The 23786-nt window shown below is 45.3% G+C and overlaps 1 protein-coding gene across 3 annotated transcripts; it reads left to right on the forward strand.

Annotated features, from left to right (window-relative positions):
* Nucleotides 1-75: 75 nt before the first annotated feature.
* LOC137301536 (plectin-like) lies at nucleotides 76-23042 on the forward strand. 3 transcript variants are annotated; one of them, XM_067971073.1, is made up of 12 exons: nucleotides 76-196; nucleotides 1075-1259; nucleotides 2910-3104; nucleotides 3724-3865; nucleotides 7422-7676; nucleotides 10309-10352; nucleotides 12196-12331; nucleotides 15537-15793; nucleotides 17262-17424; nucleotides 19720-19803; nucleotides 20974-21084; nucleotides 22770-23042. In XM_067971073.1, exons 5-12 carry the CDS (start codon nucleotides 7500-7502, stop codon nucleotides 22890-22892), a joined length of 1095 nt encoding a protein of 364 aa, XP_067827174.1. In that variant the 5' UTR covers nucleotides 76-196; nucleotides 1075-1259; nucleotides 2910-3104; nucleotides 3724-3865; nucleotides 7422-7499; the 3' UTR covers nucleotides 22893-23042. The 3 variants fall into 3 exon arrangements, with proteins under 3 accessions (XP_067827174.1, XP_067827176.1, XP_067827175.1); XM_067971075.1 differs by lacking the exons at nucleotides 3724-3865; nucleotides 7422-7676 and having other exon boundaries at nucleotides 101-196; XM_067971074.1 differs by lacking the exons at nucleotides 76-196; nucleotides 1075-1259; nucleotides 2910-3104; nucleotides 3724-3865 and adding an exon at nucleotides 6399-6534.
* Nucleotides 23043-23786: the final 744 nt, after the last annotated feature.

Here is a 23786-nt window from a genome sequence, read left to right on the forward strand (position 1 = left end):
TCTTATCACAGGGAATGGTGGTGGGATTCAAGACCAGGTCACAAGCTGGTTGAGGGATAAATATTGGCTAGCACACTGGGGCAGAATGGACCTTGGTTTAACATCTCATCCGAAATGCAGCTCCTCAGTACTGCACTAGATTTTTGTGCTCAAGTCTTTGGAGCAGGACTTGAACCCATGACCTCCTGTCTCCAAGGTGAGAGCGCTACCACTGAGCCACGGCTGACATCTACATGATATGATTGGTGTTGAAGTGTTTGCCAAACACTTTTACATGAAGGCAGTACCTCATTCAAAGCATTTGAGGGAAAAAGCACATAAAGAATTCTCCTTTTCCACCTGGTGCCATTGGAGTTGATAACTCTTTTGGACTGGTGGTTTAGTAGGCTGGACCCTGGCCTTTGACCTGAGGGACTTGGCTTTGCATTCAACTCAGACTGACGGGATGAAAGCCTGCTCTGTTTGGTTGCTTGGAGGATGGGCATTTTAAAGATCAGTAAAACATCTTTCCATCATGAATTGCTGCCTTAAGGAGATGAGCACGGAGAGGGGAAAGCTGTCTCTAGTGACAGTGACACACTCTTCAGAAGGGATTTCACTGCCTTCCCTCAAGCAAACATTTTTAAAAGTTTCCAATAAATTTTCTGCATTAGTACACATATTTTTGGGAGAAATTTATCAGAGACTCATAGGAATAGGAGGAGGCCATTCAGCCCCTCAGGTCTGCTCCGCCATTCAATTAGAACATGGCTGTACCTCAACTCCATATCCTTTGATACCTAACAAAAATCTATCGATCTCAGTCTTGAAAGCCCCAGTTGTCCCCCAGCATCCACATCCTTTTGGGGGAAGAGAGTTCCAGATTTCTACTACCCTTTGTGTGAAAATGTGCTTCCTGATTTCCGTGCTAAATGGCCTAGCCTTAACTTTAAAATTATGTCCCCTCGTTCTTGATTCTCCCACCAGAGGAAATATTTTAGCTGTATCTACCCTATCGAATCCTTTTAACATTTTAAACACCTCGATCAGATAAAGTGTAAAGTAGGTTGCAACATTTTATGCATTTTTTTTCAGCTGCCTGGTGATTTTGTGAATACTTTCTAACGTTTACATGGGTTTGTGTATATCTGCCCCGATGGAATGAGAAAACTCCAGGGCGAGGCTAACTGGGTAATTCCTGAACAATGAGGCGAGCCTCACAAGTCAGATGTTTCCCGTAATCTTGTTGCTGATGATGACATAATCCACATGTCATGCAGGTAAAATAAATTATTTTTAAAACTACTTTCTTTGCCAGTGTGAAAATATTTTAACACCTCTGTTCTGAGGCTGCGTGTGTGCTATACATTTTATACAATGAGTTGTGAAGCATTTTTGAAGTTACATTCTTGTGAGTAAACAGGTTTGTAGCTTGTTCAAGAAAGAAAGAACTTGCATTTATATAGCGCCTTTCACCACCTCAGGACATCCTAAAGTGCTTTACAACCAATGATGTACTTTTGGAGTGTAGTCACTGTTGTATGCAATGCGGCAGCCAATTTGCGCACAGCAAGGTTCTATAAACAGCACTGGAATAAATGAGCAGTTCATTTTTTTAGTGATGTTGGTTGAGGGAGAAATATTGGCCAGGACACCGGGGAGAACTCCCCTGTTCCTCGTCAAATAGTGCTGTGGGATCTTTTATGTCCACCTGAGAGGGAAGGCGTGGCCTTGGTTTAACTCATCCAAAAGACGGCACTTCTGACGGTACTGCACTGGAGTGTCAGCCTAGATTTTGTGCTCAAGTCTTTTGGAGTGGAACTTGAACCCATGATCTTCTGATTCAGAGGCGAGAGTGCTACCACTGAGCCTCGGATACCACTACAGATATTAACTGTTTTGAGAGGTTTATGTCTTTTGATTTCTGAGCTCAGCACTGCCCAGAGACCAAGGAAGCCATGTTACAAATATGTTGGCTGCAAAGTGAGAGATGAATTTCATTAAAAGCATAATTTGGGATTAGGTGGCTTTGTATTTTAGATATTGGTCTTTGACCTGGGTTTGAATTCACCCTAGATTGATATCCCGGTTGTAAGGGTCCTATGTGAAATGAGTTTGAGTTGTGTCAGCCCTAGTGGGCAGTGGACAGTCCAAAACTGTCTCTAATTTAGTGCCAATTGGTAATCTCACTCGGAGGCCAGAGGATAGCTAGTGTGGGAAATGGGGAAATGTCACTCTGATGCACTAGGAAGTGTTTTTCTGAGGTTGGAGCTGAGGTACATTGGAGCAGAGTTCGAGGGACCAGCTATAGCTGAACTGGGAGTACTTGATGCTAACATTGGTGACTGAAATGGGAAGAGTTCCATTCTCCAGAATCAACGTCTGGCACCTTCATGACCACAAAAAAATAATTTTAAAAAACACATTTTCTGGATGTGTACCTTGCTTGGGCACTTTACATTTTTATCAATGTGCTGCCTGTGGTGCAAAGTGTTAGTATTTGTTATGAAGTTGCCAACAGGAAATTAATAAGCTTAAAAGTTGCATGCCAGAAGGCTTAAGACTAATACAAGTCATGCATGGAGTAATTTACTTCCTTCCTTTCGCTAGATTTCACATACTGTGAATAATCATTAGCCTGTTTCCCAGTGATAGTTTTGAGAAACACTGAAGACTAATATGTGCATTGCCTACCAATCTACAAGTAGCAAGATCAAAGGGGAAATACTGGGTGTATCTGTGTAGATTACTCACCATTCGGTGCAGTCATCATTATTCTTTGAATAACAGACACTTGCCCTCTCCGCCGAACTAAGTTCGTCCCGTTTTTGTTACTATAATTGTTTTGTGAAGTGACTTGTTCTTTTGTAAATGGTCACTGGTTATGTAACTGAGGAATCTCACTGTTATGTACCAATCTTGGCCAACAGGACCTGAGTGAAGGCTATTGTCAGTAGCACCACCCACTAGGAAGAGGACAAGATGGATTCTGCCTCCTCCCTCTCCCAATTTGTCCAACAGGGATTGGGGATTCACCATGTAGCCAGGACCCTCCAGCAGAACACTTGGTGGCACAACAGATGGGTGCGGCTGAACTAGTGGAAAGTTTCAACAAAATAAATCAAGTAGGATTTGTGGGTGTTTTAAAGTGGAGCCTCCATAATCTTAATACCTGCTAGGATTTTTACAAGATAAAGCCTTGTGAAAGGCATTGCCTCATTGCACAGCATCTCTTTTTATTTGTATTCCTTCTCCTTTTCTTGGTGGAAAAGAGTAAGACTTGCATTTTTGTCGTGTCTTTCATTCCAAAGTGCTTCAAGCTATTGAGTTACTTTCTGAAGTGTAGTTAGGTCTGTAGTCAAACACAATAGCCATTTTGCGCACGGTAAGGTCCCAAAAACAGCAATGGGATGAATGACCTATTAAACTGTTTTGGAGGTTGGTTGAGGGATACCAGGAGAGCTTCCTTTCTCCTCTTTGAAAAAGTTCCATGGGATCTTTTCTGTCCATCTGAACAGGCCTTGATTTAACATCTCATCCAAAAGATGGCACCTCTGACAATGCATCACTCCTTCAGTGCACTGAAGAGTCAGTCTAGATTATGTGCTGAAGTCCTATAGTAGGGCTTAAACCCACAACCTCCTGACTCGCCTGGGTGTCTGCTTGGCTCAGTGGTGGTATTTTTACCTGAGTTAAAGGTTGTGGGTTCTAGCCTCACTATATAATGTTTGTTTTATTGTTTAGGTTGCACATGCCTTCATTCCTGAGCCGGGGTATTGCTGCACCATAAGAGTAAGAGCAAAATTTGGGGCCTCTTGATGATCCATCGATTCCCATCGTGAGCCTGGATTCCACCATAAGGATAATTTGCACTTTTTGGATTGGGGTGGGTGCTTTTAATCCTACTTTTATTCCCGATAACACCTTTACTCCCACTCTGTCATTTCCTGAAATGTTTCCTGAGCTCTCAAATTATCCACTACCCCTCCCCTCTCCCACCATCACAGGACTCTCATTAAGTGGCTAGAAATTGGGAAAATAATCGCAATTTTAATAATAGAACAGATTAAAGGATTAATTAAAACAAATATCCTGTAGCTAGAAAGATCTTGTGAGCGTCTTCTCTTACAAATTGGGAAAAGTATTCAGTTAAAACAGAAATTTCAGCACAGGAGGAGGCCATCTGACCCTTCTCGCCTGCGCTGAACTTTGACCCCTCACGGGAGCTGAGTTTACAAAGTCTTTTTTTCCTGTTTTCTCCCAATACCATTTTATGTTCCTTTTCAAGTAGTTATCTTTTTGAATGCTGTAATTGACTCTGCATCAACCACCACTTGTAGCAGTGTTCCACATTCTGATGATTTGTGTGATAAGCTCCTTCTAATCTCTCCCTTAGGTGCTTATCTTGAGTTCGTTCCCTTGTGTCTTCAATTCACCTACCAGTAGAAGCAATCTGCCTATATTTACCTTGTGTAGTCCTTTTATCATTTTGTACACCTCTATCCGGTACCCCCCTGCAATCCTCTCCGTTCAGCAGAATGCAGCCCTAGTTGCTGTAGCCTTTCTGCTAACTCAGACCCCTCATTTCTGGTGTCATCCTGGTAAGTCTGCACTGCACTTTCTCCAGGGCTATTCTATTCCCCTCTACGGTGAGGAGACAAAACTGCACACAGTATTCCATATGTGGTCTAACCATTGTTATGTACAGATTCATCATGACCTCTTCACTTTTCTATACAATCCCACTCCATATAAAGTTGAAAATCCCATTTGCTGACTTAGTGGCTTTTTGTACCTGTCCAACCACCTTTTTAAGGATTAATGGGAGTGAAATTCCATGGGGATTCTCACACACGTCTGTCGTAGCTTCGTCGGAAGAACCGTGAAAACCCTAGAAAAACGACAAATGTTATTTGTGCCATTTTCCCCGGGATTTCCGCGTAAGTTACAGCGAACAAGCAGAAGAATCCCTGAGCAATTTCACCCTTCCTCCCCTGCATTGAGAAACGTATTATTTCAGGTATAATTTTCATTCTTTATTCTTCTAAAATACATTATTTTCCATTTGTCTGTATTAAACTGCATCTGCCACTAATCTGCCCATTTCCCTCACAAGTTTATGTCCTCCTTTTGTCTCCTGCATTCTTTCGGGCTTGTTACTTCTAGTTTGATATCATCAGGAAATTACTATATATCAGCTCCTTTATTTATAAGTACATAAAGAATTGATGTGAATCAATAAATATCAGTTATTAAATTAATATCTGATAGATATTAATCTGTGCATGTCACAATCATTGGTGGTGGCTCTAAGTGCTCAAAATAAAAATAAATTTGGGGCAGCCGGAGCCATTTCATAATGGGGGTGGGTCCATAGCACAAAACCACCCTGTTATTGGCACTAAATTAGCAGTACAAATAAAAAAGACAACAGGGGAAATAATTCAATGGTTATTTTTTAATAAATGCATTCTTTACTATGTTGCTAACAAATAATAGAATAGGGTTGGCATGTGAAATGGAAATGTCACACTGACAGAGTGAGATTGGGACTTAAGCCACATTGATGTGGTAATATATCAGGGGCTCCACCCTGGACCTAACTCGTACTGTACCTGACCAGGGAGTGTTTGGTGCTGGCACTTAGTGTTGCAAAATGGAACATTTTTCTCAATAACATTATCCACTTTCAACAAGCATAGGGGAAAATAATCTCTTCCAAAGGAAGTGGTACACTAAAGGTGGTTTTACTGCAAATATGATAAAGCATGAATATAGAATAAAGTTTATTAACTTGCAGTTGATTGCAATACATTAGCACACATTCGCATTCATAGTAGCACAGGGTGGGACATACAGGATGGCTTGTGCAAGATTAGAGACTGGTTTAAGCGATCACTGATGAGATATGGGTGGGCCTCAGCACTTAGTCTCTGAGCCATTCTTTGGTTGGTTTTGGTTATGCCACCATAGCTTTGAGAATTGAAGTGTAAACTGGAACAGAGATTAGTTTTCCTTTGAAGACTGTTGCATATGCTCGATTCACTTTACAACTGGGGTGTTTGTAAACTGGAGAATTGAGTTTAAGTCAGTAGGAAAGAAACCAGGGGTTAATGCATTGGTGCATCTAGAGCATTGCTAACTAACATTAGCTTAGCACCAATGTCACCAGTGGTTATCTGTCTCTCTCTATCTTTATCTCTATCTCTAAATCTCTCTCTTTATCTCTATCTCGCTTTTTTTTTGTCTGAAGTTTGGGATGCCATGAAAATGGCTGCAATGCCCACAAATCCAGGCATCAAATCCAGTTCCACAGGTGTGGCGTGTGCTGAAAGTGGGCATTACTATTTAAAAATATATTTTCTGAGCAACCTATCCAAAGAGCTAAAGCCCCTAGTGCAGGGCAGAGAAAACAAGATAAACCAGTGGTGGTTAGCAGATGGCAAGCTTGGATCTTAAAGGTTGAGAGTTTGTAGGAGGGAGAGCAGACCAGGGGAGGTGACGAGTTCCACAGCGTGTAGTTCCTGGGAAAGAACCAGTTGAATGGGAGACCTGGTAATGAGTTGATTTCAACACAGTGAGAAAGAAGGTGTAGGTCAACATATTTGGAGCTTAAAGAGAACAAGAGAGTACACCCTAGCTACCGTGAATGAAAGCAATGTGGGTGTAGATAAACAGAAAAGGATTTGGGATTTTCAGCTGTTTTCAAATCTCAAGTTCACCCAAGTTTTGTAAACCCATATATAAAACGAATAATTAATCAAGATTTTGATTTATTTTCCTCTTGTCAACTTTAGTTTGACCAGTGGATTTGACCTTGTTTTCAGGGGTGGGAATGTTTTCAGACTCACCACATTCCTGACATTCACATTTCTGAAAACCTGTCTCACAGGCTGAGCCACTGCAGAAAACCAATAGTTTTGGGTTATAAGTGAATGTGGGTAGGCTGGAAATGTATCCAGGATCGCAGATAGAAACCAAGAGAACAAAAAAAAGGTTAGTGATGTAGCCAGACAGAAGGAACGAGCAGGCAGTCTCAGAGAAAGAGAAAGCAAAGTAGCTTAATGGTCAAGGGGGAGACAAAGAGAGGGACACAGAGAGAGACCAAGACTGGCAGAGAGAAACAGAGTGAGAAGGAGAGAAAGACTATAGAGCCAAGAATACTGAGAGGCAGTAAGATAAACTGGCAGAGAGAAACAGGAAAGTAGATGGGCAGGGAGAAAAAGGCAAACAAAAGAGAATGAGAAGCAGGAAAATAAATTATCAAAGTGAAAGACAGGAAGAGAAGGACTAACAGAGAAAGACTGAGATAGAAAAGGGCAGAGTGAGATAGTGTAAGTGGAGAGGGGCAGAGAGAAAGAGGCAAAATAGGGGGTTGTTAATGGAAAAAGACCTGACAAAGATTGAAAAATAAACTTAACAAGAACATTCTTTTGTTAAAGACACTCGGATAAAACTAGTTAGAGGTTTTGAAGCACGAACAGAGTTCCCAGTCTGCGTGACTGCTCCGCTCTCTTGCCATGGATATGTTGGAGTATCTGGTGTCCCAACAAGGTTTATTTGGAATTGTAGCTGAATTCTGCGTGTCCGCCTTCACCTTCAGTCTACTGTCTGTCATCAGCCTCCTAACCTACTTTGATGTCCTCGAGAGTTTCAGTCTGTTCCATTGGCTCTTCAAGATGGGGACTTTGTACAAGGTAAAGCCAAATTCTATAATTTAGTTTGAAGTTGTTTACCGCTAATGTGCGTGTCCCCGCCCCCCCCCCCCCCCCCCCCCAGCTCCAGAGAGTGGTGGAGGCACCGTGTCTGATGTTCCTTTTTTAAAAATTAATTCTCAGGATGTGGGGGTCGCTGGCAAGGCCATCATTTATTGCCCCTCCCCAGTTGCCCAACTGAGAGGCTTGCTAGGCCACTTCAGAGGACAGTTAAGAGTCAAACACGTTAGTATGGGACTGGAGTCACATATAGGCCAGACTGGGTAAGGACAGCAGGTTTCCTTCCCTAAAGGACTTTAGTGAACCAGTTAGGTTTTTAATGATAATCTGACAGCTTCTGGCTCACTTTTAATGTTCCTGCTTACACTGAGTCTAATATTGTAAAGAATGAATCTTGGCAGAGGTTGACCAAGCCCCCTTTTAGATAGAAAGGGGGGAGATAATTGATAAACTAATCAAACTTAGATAGGATAAAAACCCTGGTCTGGATGGATTGCATCCGTGCATATTAAAAGAAGTTAGGGAAGAGATAGCAGAGGCACTGTTACATATATATAAAAATTGATTAGAAAAGGGAATAGTGCCAGAGGACTGGCGGACAGCTAATGTTGTTCCTATATTTAACAAGGGAGATAGAACCAGTCCAGGGAACTATAGACCAGTTAGATTAATGTCAGTGACAATGATAATGGAATCTTCACTCAAAGATGTAATAGAAAAACATCTAGAAACTGAAAATATAATGACGAATAGTCAGCACGGATTTCAAAAGGGAAGGTCGTGCTTGACCAACTTTATTGAATTCTTTGAAGAAGTGACAGAAAGAGTAGACAAGTGCAATGCAATCAATGTAATATATTTGGATTTTCAAAAGGCCTTTGATAAGGTACCGTATTGTAGACTCATGACTAAGGTCAGAGCATGTGGAGTCGGGACAGGTAGCAGAATGGATAGCAAGCTGACTACAAAACATAAAACAGAGAGGAGAGGTTAAGGGTAGCTACTCAGACTGGCAAAAGGTGGGAAGTGGTGTTCCACAAGGATCGGTGCTGGGATCACTGTTGTTCACCATTTACATAAACGATTTGGACTCAGGAATCGGAAGTACAATTTCAAAATTTGTGGACAACACCAAAATGGGGGGTATAGTTAATACTGAGGAGGACTGCGACAAAATACAGGAAGACATTAATAAACTTGCAGAATGGGTGTATAATTGGCAAATGAATTTCAATATAGATAAGTGTGAGGTGGTACATTTTGAAGAATAAGGAAGCCACATACTCCTTGGAAAATAAGAGTCTAAATGGGGTAGACAAGCAGAGGGATCTGGGGATACTGATACACAAATCACTAAAAGTAACAACGCAAGTTATTAAGGCCATAAGGAAAGCAAACAAAGCACTGGGGTTCATTTCTAGAGGGGTACAATTGAAAAGCAGAGAAGGAAGGGAGGAGGCTCATGTGGAGCATAAACATCGGCATGGACCTGTTGGGCCAAATGGCCTGTTTCTGTGCTGTACATTCAATGTAATTATGTTAAACTCTTATAGAACCTTGGGTTAGACCACACTTGGAATACTGTGAACAGTTCTGGTTTCCATATTATAAAAAGGATATAGAGGCACTGGAGAAGGTGCAAAAAAAGATTTACTAGGATGATACCAGAACTGAGAGGTTATACCAATCAGGAAAGATTGAGCAGGCTGGGGCTCTTTTGTCTAGAAAAGGGAAGACTGAGGGGTGACCTGATAGAGGTCTTTAACATTATGAAAGGGTTTGATATGGTAGACGTAGAGAAGATGTTTCCACTTACAGGGGAGACCAGAACTAGGGCCATAAATATAAGATAGTCACTAATAAATCCAATAGAGAATTTAGGAAAAACTTATTTACCCAAAGAATGGTTAGAATGTGGAATTCGCTACCACAAGGAGTATTTGAGGCAACTAGCATAGATACATTTAAGGGGAAGCTAGATAAACACATGAGGGAGAAAGGAATAGAAGGATATGTTGATAGGGTTAGATGAAGTAGGGAGGGAGGAGGCTCGTTTGGACCATAAACACTGGCATAGACCAGTTGGGCCGAACGGCCTGTTTCTGTGCTGTACATTCTATGTAATTCTATGGTCACGGGAGGGTGCGCAGGAGTTTGCTCTTGTGTGATGGTTTGTGCTACATGTAAATCCTCAACCTCACGAATGAGTTTCCTGCAACATTTCACACATGGATTAAGGGCTCTATAAATAGAATAGTGCTGATCGTTGAGCTCTGCAAACAACCTTGGGTGGTTTTGATATCTAACGGGGTGAGTTACACGTTTGTTTATCAGTACTCCTAATCTGAATTTTTAAAAGTCTCAACAATACAGTGACTTATCTTCAGAATCACTGCTCACTGCCCCGATGGCTCAGTGAGAGAATTCACTGCTCAGTGCAGTGCAACCTGTGGATCAAGAGGTTGCCAGAAACATTCCCATTAGCTGATTGATTGTAGGGTGGTTACGAGTTTTACAAATGGCCTCACTGTCTCCGGGGTAGGGAGAGGGATTAAAAATCGGGGCGGGGGGGGAGAAATAGCTGCTTGAAATAAAATGTGTTTTTTTTTACTAGAAGCGTACTCCAGAGGGCAATGATGTGATGACAGAAACAGGGCTGTGAGTATTGAAACTGTTCACACCTCATGGTTTGTGTTAAAATTATTGATCAAGATAGGAACTGAGATCGGTGAAATAAGAAAATGCTAGGAAATGTGAAATAAAAACATAAAATTCACAGTGGGTCAGTCACACGTGTAAAGGGTAGACAGGCTATGGTGTTTTGGATGTGTACCTTTTTTCTTTATAGATGCTGACTGACCTGCAATGTACTTCCAACCTGAAATCGGGGCTTGACTGAGCTTTTGGTCACTTCTCCTAATATCCCCTCCATTGGCTCAGTGTCGATTTTTGTCTGATTATGGCTCTGAGAAGCGCCTTAGGGTGGTTTTTCCACGTTAAAGGCACTGCACAAATGTAAGTTATTGTTTAAACAGAATCGGATCTTGGCAGAACAGCTTCAGTTATGTGGAGAGACCGGAGAAGCTGGGATTGTTCTCCTTAGAGCAGAGAAGATTAAGGGGGGATTTAATAGAGGTGTTCAAAATTATGAGGGGTTTTGATAGAGTAAATAAGGAGAAACTGTTTCCACTGGCAGGAGGGTCGGTAACCAGAGGACACAGATTTAAGATAATTGTCAAAAAAGCCAGAGGGGAGACGAGGAGAATTTTTTTTTGATGCGGTGAGTTGTTATGATCTGGAATTCACTGCCTGAAAGGGCGGTGGAAGCAGATTCAATAGTAACTTTCAAAAGGGAATTGGATATATACTTGAAAAGGAAAAATTTGCAGGGCTGTGTGGAAAGAGCAGAGGACTAATTGGTAGCGCTCTCAGAGTTGGCACAGACACGATGGGCCGAACGGCCTCCTTCCGTGCCATATGATTCTGAGAAATTCCAGGCTTGGATCAGAATTTCAATTCACTGCAGTTAAAACAGAGATGGTTAATAAATGTTCCTACGACAGCCTGTGTAATCATTCATTCAGTAACCCAGGCTAACATCCAAACACTGATGAAAAATGTCACACAGCAACGGTTAGATTTCCCCGATTTGTTGCTGACTCTAATTAAAGGAATGGAGGAGGGTTACAGAAGGGCAAGTAAATGTGGCAGCTACTCTGCTCTGGACGTGTCCCAAAGTTTCGGACTGTGCTGAGCCAGTGCAGCTGGTGCATTGCCTGGGATGTTACTGTTGGCCGGAGCAGGTTAGGGAGGGGGATAATTTTTGTGACGGCTGTGGAGCAGCCCTTGTCTGCACGCCAGACGAGGACAGAATAGTGCTGTGCAGCGACACCCCCTCAGTCGAATAGCCTACTGGGACTGTCGCGAGTCACCCACAAGTACTACTTTGGGAAAAGGTACTAAAGGGCTGCTGACCTATCCATATCTCAATAAGGAGTTAACTCGTTCAGAAGAGGAGAGGAGCAGAGCGGAGAAAAAGTGATGTCACTAAACTAATTTGAAATGATTTATTGAGCTGTAAAATAACTGGAACAAAACTCCTTCATATTGTTTTAATTTTTAAATTTGAAAACCCATTGCAGACAGTAGAAGATAAACAGAATCTACTGTAGCCAGCCCTGATATTTTACAAGTATTTTCACTCATAAATTGATTGTGATTCTCTAGCTCTACCGTGTAACATGCAATATTAGACAATGATAGGAAATCACTTTTGTGGATATTAAAGGGAGACAGAAGCGGGGCTTGATCAGCAGTGAAAGCCTTGATTGCTACGTGAACTGAAAACTATGACTCCTACAACCCCAAAGAACAGGCTTAGTTTCTTTAAACTGGGTCAAGAAACAGAAACGGGTGGGAGATTTGATCTTGCATCAAATGTGCGTTTCTTTGAAACTTTTTTTTCTGCAGTTGCTTTGCTGAGTCTTCTTCTGTTTCCTAGTTACTCTGATGCCAAGAGGGAGGGTCCCGTCAAAACTCTTTGCTCAGCTGCAGAGAGGGTGATGCTGCTGGAGTCTGATCTGTACACAGATGACACTGATCACTGTAACGATCCTCTATATAGAAAGTCTTTTGAGGTAAGTTAGTGAGATTTGTATCTCTTCAAATCACCCTGATACCCTGAAAACTACCTTAGTGCTACAGTGTGTTTTCTTGTTGAGGTTTTGAGTGATCTCATTCTGACTAACCTGGTGGTTGGTTGTTCCCCTTTCCTTCAAATGTAACTTCATTTATATAGCGGCTTTAACATAGTAAAACATCCCAAGGCACTTCACAAGAGAGTTATCAGATAAAATTTAACAACGAGCCACATAGTTATTAGGACAGGTGACCAAAACTTTGGTCAAAGAGGTAGGTTTTAAGGAGCTTCTTAAAGGAAGGGAGAGAGATGGAAGAGGTTTAGGGAGGGAATTCCAGAGCTTGGGGCCTAGACAGCTGAAGGCACGGCTGCCGATGGTGGAGCGATAAAAATCGGGGATGCGCAAGAGCCGAGAATTGGAGGAATTTAGAGATCTCGGAGGGGTGTAGGGCTGGAGGAGGTTACAGAGATAGGCAGGGGCTAAAAGCAGAATGCTTCAGTATATTGATGACAATATCAACGTTTGAAACCTGCAACAAAAGGCTGTTCAGTGGACCTGGGACAGTCCCAATTGCATTTCGGTTTCCTGTAATGAGAGTTTGAGAATTTGAATATCTGGTATCAATAAAAGTGACCGAGAAGTTGTCAGATTGTCATAAAAACCCAATTGGTTCACGAATGCCCTTTAGGGAAGGAAACCTGCCGTCCTTACCTGGTCTAGGCCTATATGTGACTCCAGTCCCCACACCAACGTGGTTGACTCTTAACAGCCCTCTGTAGTGGCCTAGCAAGCCCCTCAGTTGTGGCAAATAGGAATGGGCAACAAATGCTGGCCTTGCCAGCGACGGCCACATCTCGAGAATGAATAAAAAAACAAGTATCTATCTCCATGGCAAGTGATTTGGTCCAATGTACCACAATAAATCCCCACGCTGGATTTGCCACTCAACACAGTTTTGCATCAAATGTCCTGGGTTCTGAGCGAATCTAAGGGATAACATATCACTTGCCTTGTGCATCTCTCAGGAGCCCCACTATCCGTTCTGAATGTGTGAGGTTAACGTAAGTTGATTATTCTTTGGGCTTTCTTTGCCTTGCTGTTTTCCCATTCTGGCTCCTTCTCTGATGGAGAGAACTGGCTGGAAACCTGGGCCGAGGCTCCCCTAATGTATGAGAGTAGGCCGAGGGGACTGGCCTCCGACGACCTTTCTCTCTCTGAGAGTCTCGCTACCTCACCCGGTGAGGGTGGTGAAAGTCACCACGTGGGGGACTGCAGGTACAAGCCAGCTTCCTGTAGCACTCTGCTACCCTGACCCATACCTCCGCGTTCACCATTAATGGTGCCTTTAACATTTTTGGAAGCAGCTTAACCACCCCACCCCCTCCCCCACAAACAAATGGAATTCAGTAACAATTTTAGTAAAATAATTGTTGTAATGATACAGCAACGTTCAACCAGAACTTAAAATGAGCAGAAACTAAGGTAAAAGAAGAAAAAAAAACAGAAATCTAAAATAAGAGAAAACATTGGAAATAATCAGCATCCTCGCGTTCAAATCCCTCGTGGCCTCGGCCCTCTCCGTCTCTAACCTTCTCCAGGCCTATAGCCCTCCGAGGTCTTTGCGTTCCTCCAACTCTGGCCTCTTGTGCATCCCCCACTTCCTTCGCCCCACGATTGGCGGCCGTGCCTTCAGCCGTCTAGGCCCTAAGCTCTGGAATTCCTTCCTTAAACCTCTCTGCCTCTCTCCCGACTTTTAAAACGCTCCTTAAAACCTATCTCTTTGACCAAGCTTCTAGTCACCTGTCTTAGTATCTCTTTCCTTGTCTTGGTGTCAGTTTTTATCTGAATATACTCCTGTGAAGCGTCTTGGGATGTTTTGCCACCTTAAAGGCAATTTGTTGTTGGAAAAAAGACAAGTTAATTTTCTGGCTAATTTTGTTGAATGTTTACATCCAAAGTGTTGGCTAGATGCTGAGTGATCCGTGTATTTCTGGGAAGAGGGGACTGAACTAGAGATGATATTTCAGGACTGTGTAAAGAAATTGATATTGGAGGGCCTAATAGGTTAATGACCTTTCACCTCTGATCCTGGAGTTCAAATCCAAATCTCCTCCATCTGCTGGCTGTAAGGGTTCTATGGGAAATGAGTCTGGGACAGTCTCAATTCAGCTCCAAGTGGCTTACAGCACAAAACGATCCTTAATTTGGTACTAATTGGCACTTTCACTCAGAGAGGCCACAGGATGGTAAGTGTAGGAAATGGGGAAAAGTGCCACATGGTCCTTTTCCAAGGTAGGCACTGAGCCATGTTGTTGGGGGCAGAGAAGATGGAGCTTTACTCTACTCCTGGCTCTGCTGCACCTGTCCTGAGTGTGCTTGATGCTGAAATGGGGAACGGTTCCATTCCTCAGCACTAACATCCCTCACCTTGAGGAACACAATTTTTTTTTTCTCTGACAACCCAACCAGCTGTAGATATTTGGATGAATTTCCATTGCCTCATACACTGCTTTCCCCGAGGGACCTCCAGTGCCACATACCATGGCCTGCCAATGGGCGATCAAGGTCACTACAGTAACAAATCATTGCTAATTGGGAGGGTAGATACAGAGAAACGATTTCCTCTGGTGGGAGATTCCAGAACAACAGCCAGGTCATTCAGGAGCAAAATCAGGAAGCTCTTTTTCACGCAAAGGGTAGTGGAAATCTGGAATTCTCTCCCCCAAAAGGCTGAGGGTGCTGGAGGACAATTGAAATTTTCAAGACTGAGATCGGTAGAATTTTGTTGGGTAAGGATATCAAGGCTATGGAGCAAAGGTGGGTAGAGAGGGTTGAGGTACAGATCAGCTACAATCTGATTATAGAATCATACAATTGTAGAAATTTGCAGCACAGAAGGAGGCCATTCGGCCCAGCGTGTCCGTGCCGGCTGAAAAAGAGCCACCCAGCTTGATCCCACTTTCCAGCACTTGGTCCGTAGCCCTGTAGGTTATGACACTTCAAGTGCACATCCAAGTACTTTTTAATTGCGATGACTGTTTCTGTCTGTACCACCCTTTCAGGCAGTGAAAGATGGAGGAGGCTCGAGGGGCTGAATGGCCTCCTCCAGTTGCTCTGAAACCGTTGTTCAATGCCGTGGTTTAACATTTCACGAGTGTGACGCCAGCTCACGGGACAAACCCCTTGTCATCTTTATTTTCAGAAGCTGCACCGAGCGATTAAGCAAGTGGATCACGTGCTGCAGAGACTTGGGAGTCAGTGCACTGTGGCCGAGGAAGACTGCGACACTCCCCTAAACTGTGAATTAAACACAGGCACCAAGGGCCTTCAGTATTCACCAGGGGGCAACACACAACAGAATAACACTAGGCTGGGCGATATGATAACAGCCAGAGACAGACGGAAGATTCAGCTCTTAAGCAGCAAACTTCAGTCCATGAAAATATACACGGAGGAAAGGTGCGTCTATTTGTGGGTCTCTCTCCAGCCCTGGCAAGGCAAATGGAAGAAAAAACCCTCATCTTTTTTGCTCCATATCCAATTTACTTTTTGCTGCTGTGTTTAAGCCATTTGTAACTGCTGCAGCTTTTACTGACTCAACACCTCACCTATAGCAAATGTTGGGGGAAATTCCTTTCTGAGATTGAATCCCTCTTAGACGAGCAGACGAGGCAGTTTTGATGAAAGGTCATCGACCTGAAACGTGAACTGAGTTTCTCTCTCCACAGATGCTGCCTGACCTGCTGAGTGATTTCTAGCATTTTCTGTTTTTATTGCAGATTCCAGCATCCGCAGTATTTCGCTTTTGCTGAGGCAGGTTCTGTCCCCAGTCTGTGCTGAGTGGGCTGAGCCGGTCTGGGGCAGGGGTTTTCACTCGGTCTGTGCTGAGTGGGCTGAGCCGGTCTGGGGCAGGGGTTTTCACTCGGTCTGTGCTGAGTGGGCTGAGCCGGTCTGGGGCAGGGGTTTTCACTTGGTCTGTGCTGAGTGGGCTGAGCCGGTCTGGGGCAGGGGTTTTCACTCGGTCTGTGCTGAGTGGGCTGAGCCGGTCTGGGGCAGAGGCTTTCCTCTGTGAATAATTTCATGGACTGAAGCTTGCTGCTTAAGAGCTAAATCTTCCGTCTATCTCTGGCTGTAACTGTGTTGCCCCGTGGTGAATACTGAGCGGGCTTGGGGTTACGATTCTACAATTAATCTCAGTCCCCTTTGCAAAGGAAGTGGGGAGGGGGGGAGAAGGGAAATCAATCAGGACTCCTGCTCCTAATCGCTGGCATGTGGCAGATGTGGGTCTTGGGATGTTACTGTTGCAGGGCACAGAGCTCAGCTCAGGGCATCTCGGGTGGATGTAAAAGATCACATGGCACTATTTCAAAGAGCAGGGGAGTCCTCCCCGGTGTCCTGGCCAATATTTATCCCTCAACCAATGTCACAAAAACAGATCGTCTGGTCATTTATCACATTGTGCGGTTTGGATTCAGAGGTGCAGAGTAGTGTGAGAGCAAGGCTGGAAGTTTACTAGTAAGGCAGGAGAAAATGGACATTGAAGGATAAAGCTCAGTAGCGATGACTTTCCCTCACGGAACTAATAAAAAAAACTCTTTTCAATTACTGGGAAATATAATTGACTGTCCTGAATCTGTGCATCGTTTTGCCATCATGTACACGTAATGACACACTCACACCAGCAGTCACCATCGATGTTTAAACCCTGAAAGTAAGATTAGGATTTCGAGGAGCCAGTATGAATTGATCCAAAGTAAATTCTGGACCAATTTTCTCTCAGTTGACTTCCTACAATGTGAATGATTACTCGCTGCTCTGGACTTGTTCACTGTGACTGACTGCTTCAACCCTGCTTGTTCAGAGTAACCCTGGCCCTGACTGGCTGCTCCCGGCCCCGTTCATTCTATCCCACTGTTCTGAATTTCAGGCTGCAGTTATTGAACAGCTTTGCACGTTGTTATGAATCTTACCAAGTATCGTACTATCAGCTCCACAAGTGGGTGGTAAAGACCAGCAAGTTCCAGGAATGGATTCACTCAGTGGAGTGCGACAACGAGTCTCTGATCATAAAGAACCTCAGTCACCAGAAGGTGAGGATCCTTTCCGAAGCAGTCACCTGCAGAAGGTGAGGGACAGCCTGAGGTTTTAGTCATGGCCTCCTCTGTCACAGGGTTCTTACATGTAGAACATATACCGAGCATATAAACACCCCATAAACCAGGAACCTGAGGCAGGTATACCCATGCTGGCCCCAGTCCTGCACCAGGGCAGGTATACCCATGCTGGCCCCAGTCCTGCACCAGGGCAGGTATACCCATGCTGGCCCCAGTCCTGCACCAGGGCAGGTATACCCATGCTGGCCCCAGTCCTGCACCAGGGCAGGTATACCCATGCTGGCCCCAGTCCTGCACCAGGGCAGGTATACCCATGCTGGCCCCAGTCCTGCACCAGGGCAGGTATACCCATGCTGGCCCCAGTCCTGCACCAGGGCAGGTATACCCATGCTGGCCCCAGTCCTGCACCAGGGCAGGTATACCCATGCTGGCCCCAGTCCTGCACCAGGGCAGGTATACCCATGCTGGCCCCAGTCCTGCACCAGGGCAGGTATACCCATGCTGGCCCCAGTCCCAAACCTTGGGTGACAATGGGCCAGTTTCAGAGTTTCAGAAGCTGGGGTGTCGCCGCCTTGTTGTCCGAACAGGAAGGAACGGCTCCACATTGTGACCCCAGGCAGCAGTGACCGGACACTTGATGGGATATCTGGGAGGCAGGATGGGGAGAACGTGGCAGCACAGTGTGGGTTTGGAGACGGCCCAAGAGCACATCACACACTTGGGGTGAGGGTGGGGTCTCAGAACCCTGACAGCAAGAGGGGACTTGGAGGTACATTGGACGGGGGGCCATTAGGTTCACATTCAACAAATGGGCCCTTGGGAATGGTACCCACCCTCCCAGCACCAGTCAGTGCCTTTTCTCTAAAGTGCTCCTCACCAGCCTCCCTGCCCTCACTCCTCTTAAGCTCCAGCTACTCCAGAACTCCGTAGTCCACGTCTGCTCCTACACCAAGTCCCCGCGCACCCCCCTTCTCTCTCCCTCACCCAAATTCACTCGCATGCGTCTTCCAACCAACCACCTTCAAAAGGACTCCTCAAAACCCCCATCTTGATGATCTGCTCCCCAATTCCCTCGCTCCCTGCTCCCTGTGCCCACCTCCCTCCTTTATAAAGTGCCTGGAGATGTCTTTACAAGGGGAGAGTTCCATGAATGTTTGTGTTGGGAACATGGTGCAGTGAGCACTTGGTGCTAATTTCAGTGTTGCCAACAGTCACATTTATTATAAGAACAGAAAATGTCAGCAGTTCAGGTGGTATCGCCACAAATACCGACTGACCCACAGAGTCTTTCCAACAATTTTGTGTTTTTATTTCAGATTTCTAGCATTTTGTTTTATTGATTTATTTATTGTTTTGTTGAATCCACCAATGATTTCAAAATTCTCGTCCTTGTTTTCAAATCCCTCCATGCGCCCCCCCCCCCCATCTCTGTAACCTCCTCTAGCCCCACGACCCTCTGAGATCTCTGCGCTCCTCCAATTTTGGCCTCTTGCGCATCCCCGATTTCCTTCGCCCCACCATTGGCGGCCGTGCCTTCAGCTGCCTAGGCCCTAAATTCTGGAATTCCCTCCCTAAACCTCTCTACCTCTCTCTCCTCCTTTAAGATGCTCCATAAAACCTACCTCTTTGACCAAGCTTTTGGTCGCCTGTCCTAAAGTCGTCTCCTTTGTTAATAGTTTATTGATTTTGGACCATCGATTTAACGGATAGACAAGAGAGAGGAAGGCAGACAGAGTGAGAGAAAACAATCTCACTTTCTTTCTGTTCTTGTAAACTGGGCTCACTGAAACAAAAGTGCAAAATCAATGAATTATTAACAAATTGTTCCAGGTAAGTGTGCTGCCAACATTGTAATGAACTGTTCTAGATCAGTAATGCGGCATGGTGTTACATACTGTTCTAGATCAGTGTGATGTTGCACAGTGCAGTGTCCCGTTCTAGAGCACCACTGCATGGTATTACATACTGTTCTAGATCAATGTGGCACTGCACAGTGTACTACACCATTCTAGGTCAGCATGATGCGATATAGTGTGGCACTGTTCTAGATCAGTGTCTTGCTGTACAATGTAACGTCTATTCTAGATCGCTGTGATGCATTGCAGCATAGCAAACTGTTCAGATCAGTGTGACACCGTACAAGGTAATATACAGTTGTTGATCAGCGTGGTGCCTTACAGCGTAGTGCAGTGTTCTAGATCAGTAATGCTGTGTAAAATTATTTGGTTTGGGTACAGTAATTTTGAACCACTTGTTTTTTCTCATCTTTAGAGAATAGTGGAGGAAATTGAAGAGAGAGTCCCTCACCTGGGCCACTGTCAGAGGATCGTGAGCGAATGCCTCAGGGTCTTCAAGGTAAGAAATGGTGTGGGTGGGGTGAAGGAGGGGTCCAAGCTTTCTACACTCAGAGTGAAGCTGCCCTAATATCACAGGTACCAGTGCAGGCAGGGTGTGTCTGAGGCAGTCTGATCTCATGGAGATTTTAAGTCGTTTATTTGACATAATTAAGTGTTTTTATCTGCGTTCCTCCTCCCTAGTTGTTTTCCTCCTTAAGGTGCCCTATGGCCTACAGCATCTCCTACCAAAGGAGGAGGGGGTAACGTAGAGGAGTGAGGGGGGAGTAGGGTCCCTACTCTTGGGAAACGCATCCAACTCCGGAGCTGTAAGGTTGGCTGACCACTGATTACCTCCCCCTCCCTACCAGGATTCCAATTCCAATTGACAGCTTTTATTTGAAGGCTTTACTGGGCCTGGGGCCTGGGCTTGGAGCCTGAACCTGTGGTTAGTCCTAAGCTGCTTCCTACCATTTTTTTTAGATGCTGTGTTAATAACCAAATCCATTGATGACTGGAAAAATCGGGAGCAGCTCGAATCGTGGGCATTGATTCTTCACTCAGTGCTCCCCTTGAGTGAGACTCCCTGCTGGGAGTGGAGTCTCTGGAAAAGGCGTCGGGTTCAATCCCTGGTTCGTAAGAAGTTAACTGCTCTTAGAGCAACTCTGGGGCAGTACAGTCAGCCTCAGTGTGCAGGGTAGGGAGAGGCAAATCAGGCACATGATGCAGGTGATTGTCGCATAGTCTGCTGACGCTCATTATCTCGGCCCCTGTGTGCATGATGGCCACTCGGGTGAGGAACTGTATCCCAGTCTGAGTGACACCTATTGGAGAGTAAGGGGGGAATAAAGGATGTTGTTTCACTCGAGCCCGGGATGTCTAATGCTGAATTTGGGGTGTGTCAGAAAAGTGTCCAAACAACAACATTTTTATGACTAAACTGCTCCTGGTTTGGGCTCCGACTGCACCAGGTTCAATTCCCTCTTTTTTCAGTGCAACCTACCCCCTCACCCACCCCCGGCCCTCACTGGTTCAATTCCCTACTTATCCACAGTTCAATCTCTTTCCCCTCCCTCCCCCGCTTTAACCTCTCTCCCCTCCCCTCTGTGTAATCCCCCTATGCCCCAGGTTCAGAGCTTCCTTTATTTGATGCTTCCTTTAGTTGCTTTACATTCTAATTCTTTCATTGCAGCAAATCGAGCTTCAGGCTGCCTCGTTTAAACCGAACCTCAAACCGGACGAGCATCTCCCTGAGGTGGAGCTGACGCAGCCCAGCACCTTCCCCAGCTCCCTACACCAGGAGGTAACTTTCACCACCCTCTCAGTTTCTCTTCTGTTCTTAAATTTAAATTCTTTTAGATGATTTTTGTTTTGTGTGTTATTCACGGCGAGGGATATCAGCACTGGGGAGTGGGCTGCTTACCTTCTTTTGACAGCCAGTGTCAGCGTCAAGCACATGGGGCAGGTGCAGCACGGGTTACCATTGGAAAGATGACTGTTCTCAATGGGCAGAGAAGCTGGGATTGTTCTCCTTAGAGCAGAGAAGGTTAAGGGGAGATTTAATAGAGGTGTTCAAAATTATGAAGTGTTTTGATAGAGTAAATAAGGAGAAACTGTTTCCACTGGCAGGAGGGTCGGTAACCAGAGGACACGGATTTAATACGATTGGTAAAAGAACCAGAGGGGAGATGAGGAGAATCTTTTTTATGCAGCGAGTTGTTATGATCTAGAATGCACGGCCTGAAAGGGCGGTGGAAGCGGATTCAATAATAACTTTCAAAAGGGAATTGGATAAATACTTGAAAAGGAAAAAAATTGCAGGGCGATGGGGAAAGAGCAGGGGGAGTGGGACTAAATGGACAACTCTTTCAAAGAGCCAGCACAGGCACGATGGGCCGAATGGCCTCCATCTGTGCTGTAAGGTTCTATGCGCCTAAACCTCCAGCCTCAGATTTTTGGGGGGGATTCACTGAGTGTCTGACACGTGTAAATCCATCTCCACGTTCCGGTCTCCAAACCAAACTAGAATGTGTGCCAGATACAGCCAGAGTTTCACCAGCTAAAATCTCTCGGCTCTCCAGCAAGGACCTCGGTGTTAGCTCATCCCAGCAGGCCCATGGTTGAGGCCCTAGGGCTGGTTTCAGTGACCCTGGGCCGGGCAGATGAAGAAACCAGGCTTCCTGTCCCTGGTTGCTCTGTACTGACCCCTGGTGGAAAGTGCCTGTGTGTGGAGCTCCCATGAGGACAGGACTGTCATCGGCTGCGATTCTGAATGGTCGCTCGGGTGAGATACCAGAGGGTGTCTGGTGCCCGTGGAACCTGTGAACAAAGAGACATCCACCATGAGTAAAGGGAAAGAGACTGAATATTGGGGCAGGACAGAGGCAGGAATGGTCTGAGTGGGGCCTTTGTGGAGGTGATTGATGCCGTGAGCTGCATGGGCTGCAATGATGTCCTTCTTCCATCTTATGTCTCATCTTGACCTGTATGTCAGCCGTGGCTCAGTTGGTAGCATTCCAGCCTCCGATTCAGAAGGTTGTGGGTCCGAGCCCCACGCCAGAGGCTTGAGCACAAAATCTAAGCTGATATTCCAGAGCAGTACTGAGGGAGTGCTGCACTGTCAGAGGTGCCGTCTTTCAGATGAGACTTTAAACCGAGGCCCCATTTGTCCTCTCGGGTTGACGTAAATGATCCCATGGCATTATTCGAAGAAGAGCAGGGGAGTTCTCCCCAGCGTCTTGGCCAATATTTATCCCTCAACCAGCATCACTAAAACAGATTATCTGGTCATTATCACATTGCAGTTGGTGGGATCTTGCTGTGCCCAATTTGGCTGTTGTGTTTCCTACATTACAATAGTGACTGTACTTCATTGGATGTAAAGGGCTTTGATGTCCTGAGGTCGTGAAAGGCGCTATATAAATGCAAGTTCTTTCTTTATGGTTGTCGGTGTCTGACGTGTGACTTTGTTGTGCTCGTTGCCTGCAGTTTACTGATTTGAGGCAGCGATTCATCATCCTGGTGAGACTAACACGGTGCTTTGTGACGCACCTGCGGGACCTGCTGAGGATGAGGCGCAGACGGTGTCCCTTCACCATGAGGAATCCTTAGCGTCAGAGACAGAGAGTGGGACTGACAGCTCTCCTCTGAGAGAGGCTCCTGGGACCAGAGCTCCATCCATGGATTCTGCAGCGCGACTGTGCCCCCCAGCTGTGAAACACTGTACTGCACTTTATAATAAAATTTTGGTTCATTTTCAAAGAGTTTGCAAATAAGACAGACAACAAATCCCATCATCGAGACAATACGAGTTAAATGCAGCCGCAGAGCAGACACAATTTCCCTCGGAAGGTGTGGCACAACAGGAATACAGATAGAGAAAAATTCTGCAGGGCAGTCAGCATCTGGAGAGGGGAAAGAGAGGTTAATGATTCTGTGGAAAGCTGTTCATCAGAAATGGAAAAAGGAAGCAAATCCCATTATAGTCTGTGTCTGTGATTTCCCCACAGTGAGGGGGTCTGTGTCTGTGATTCCCCCACAGTGAGGGGGTCTGTGTCTGTGATTTCCCCACAGTGAGGGGGTCTGTGTCTGTGATTTCCCCACAGTGAGGGGGTCTGTGTCTGTGATTTCCCCACAGTGAGGGGGTCTCTGTCTGTGATTTCCCCACAGTGAGGGGGTCTCTGTCTGTGATTTCCCCACAGTGAGGGGGTCTCTGTCTGTGATTTCCCCACAGTGAGGGGGTCTCTGTCTGTGATTTCCCCACAGTGAGGGGGTCTCTGTCTGTGATTTCCCCACAGTGAGGGGGTCTCTGTCTGTGATTTCCCCACAGTGAGGGGGTCTCTGTCTGTGATTTCCCCACAGTGAGGGGGTCTCTGTCTGTGATTTCCCCCGCAGTGAGGGGGTCTCTGTCTGTGATTTCCCCCGCAGTGAGGGGGTCTCTGTCTGTGATTTCCCCCGCAGTGAGGGGGTGAGGGTCCGCGATTCCCCCGCAGTGAGGGGGTGAGG

Source organism: Heptranchias perlo, chromosome 33 (genome assembly GCF_035084215.1).
Source record: "Heptranchias perlo isolate sHepPer1 chromosome 33, sHepPer1.hap1, whole genome shotgun sequence".
In the NCBI taxonomy this organism is placed as follows: domain Eukaryota; kingdom Metazoa; phylum Chordata; class Chondrichthyes; order Hexanchiformes; family Hexanchidae; genus Heptranchias; species Heptranchias perlo.

Coding starts and splice junctions, on each gene's coding strand:
- LOC137301536 (XM_067971073.1), top strand. CDS start 7,500: ATGGATATGTTGGAGTATCTGGTGTCCCAACAAGGTTTATTTGGAATT. Junction 7,677..10,308: donor AGATGGGGACTTTGTACAAG/GTAAAGCCAAAT, acceptor TTTTTTTACTAG/AAGCGTACTCCAGAGGGCAA. Junction 10,353..12,195: donor GTGATGACAGAAACAGGGCT/GTGAGTATTGAA, acceptor TCTGTTTCCTAG/TTACTCTGATGCCAAGAGGG.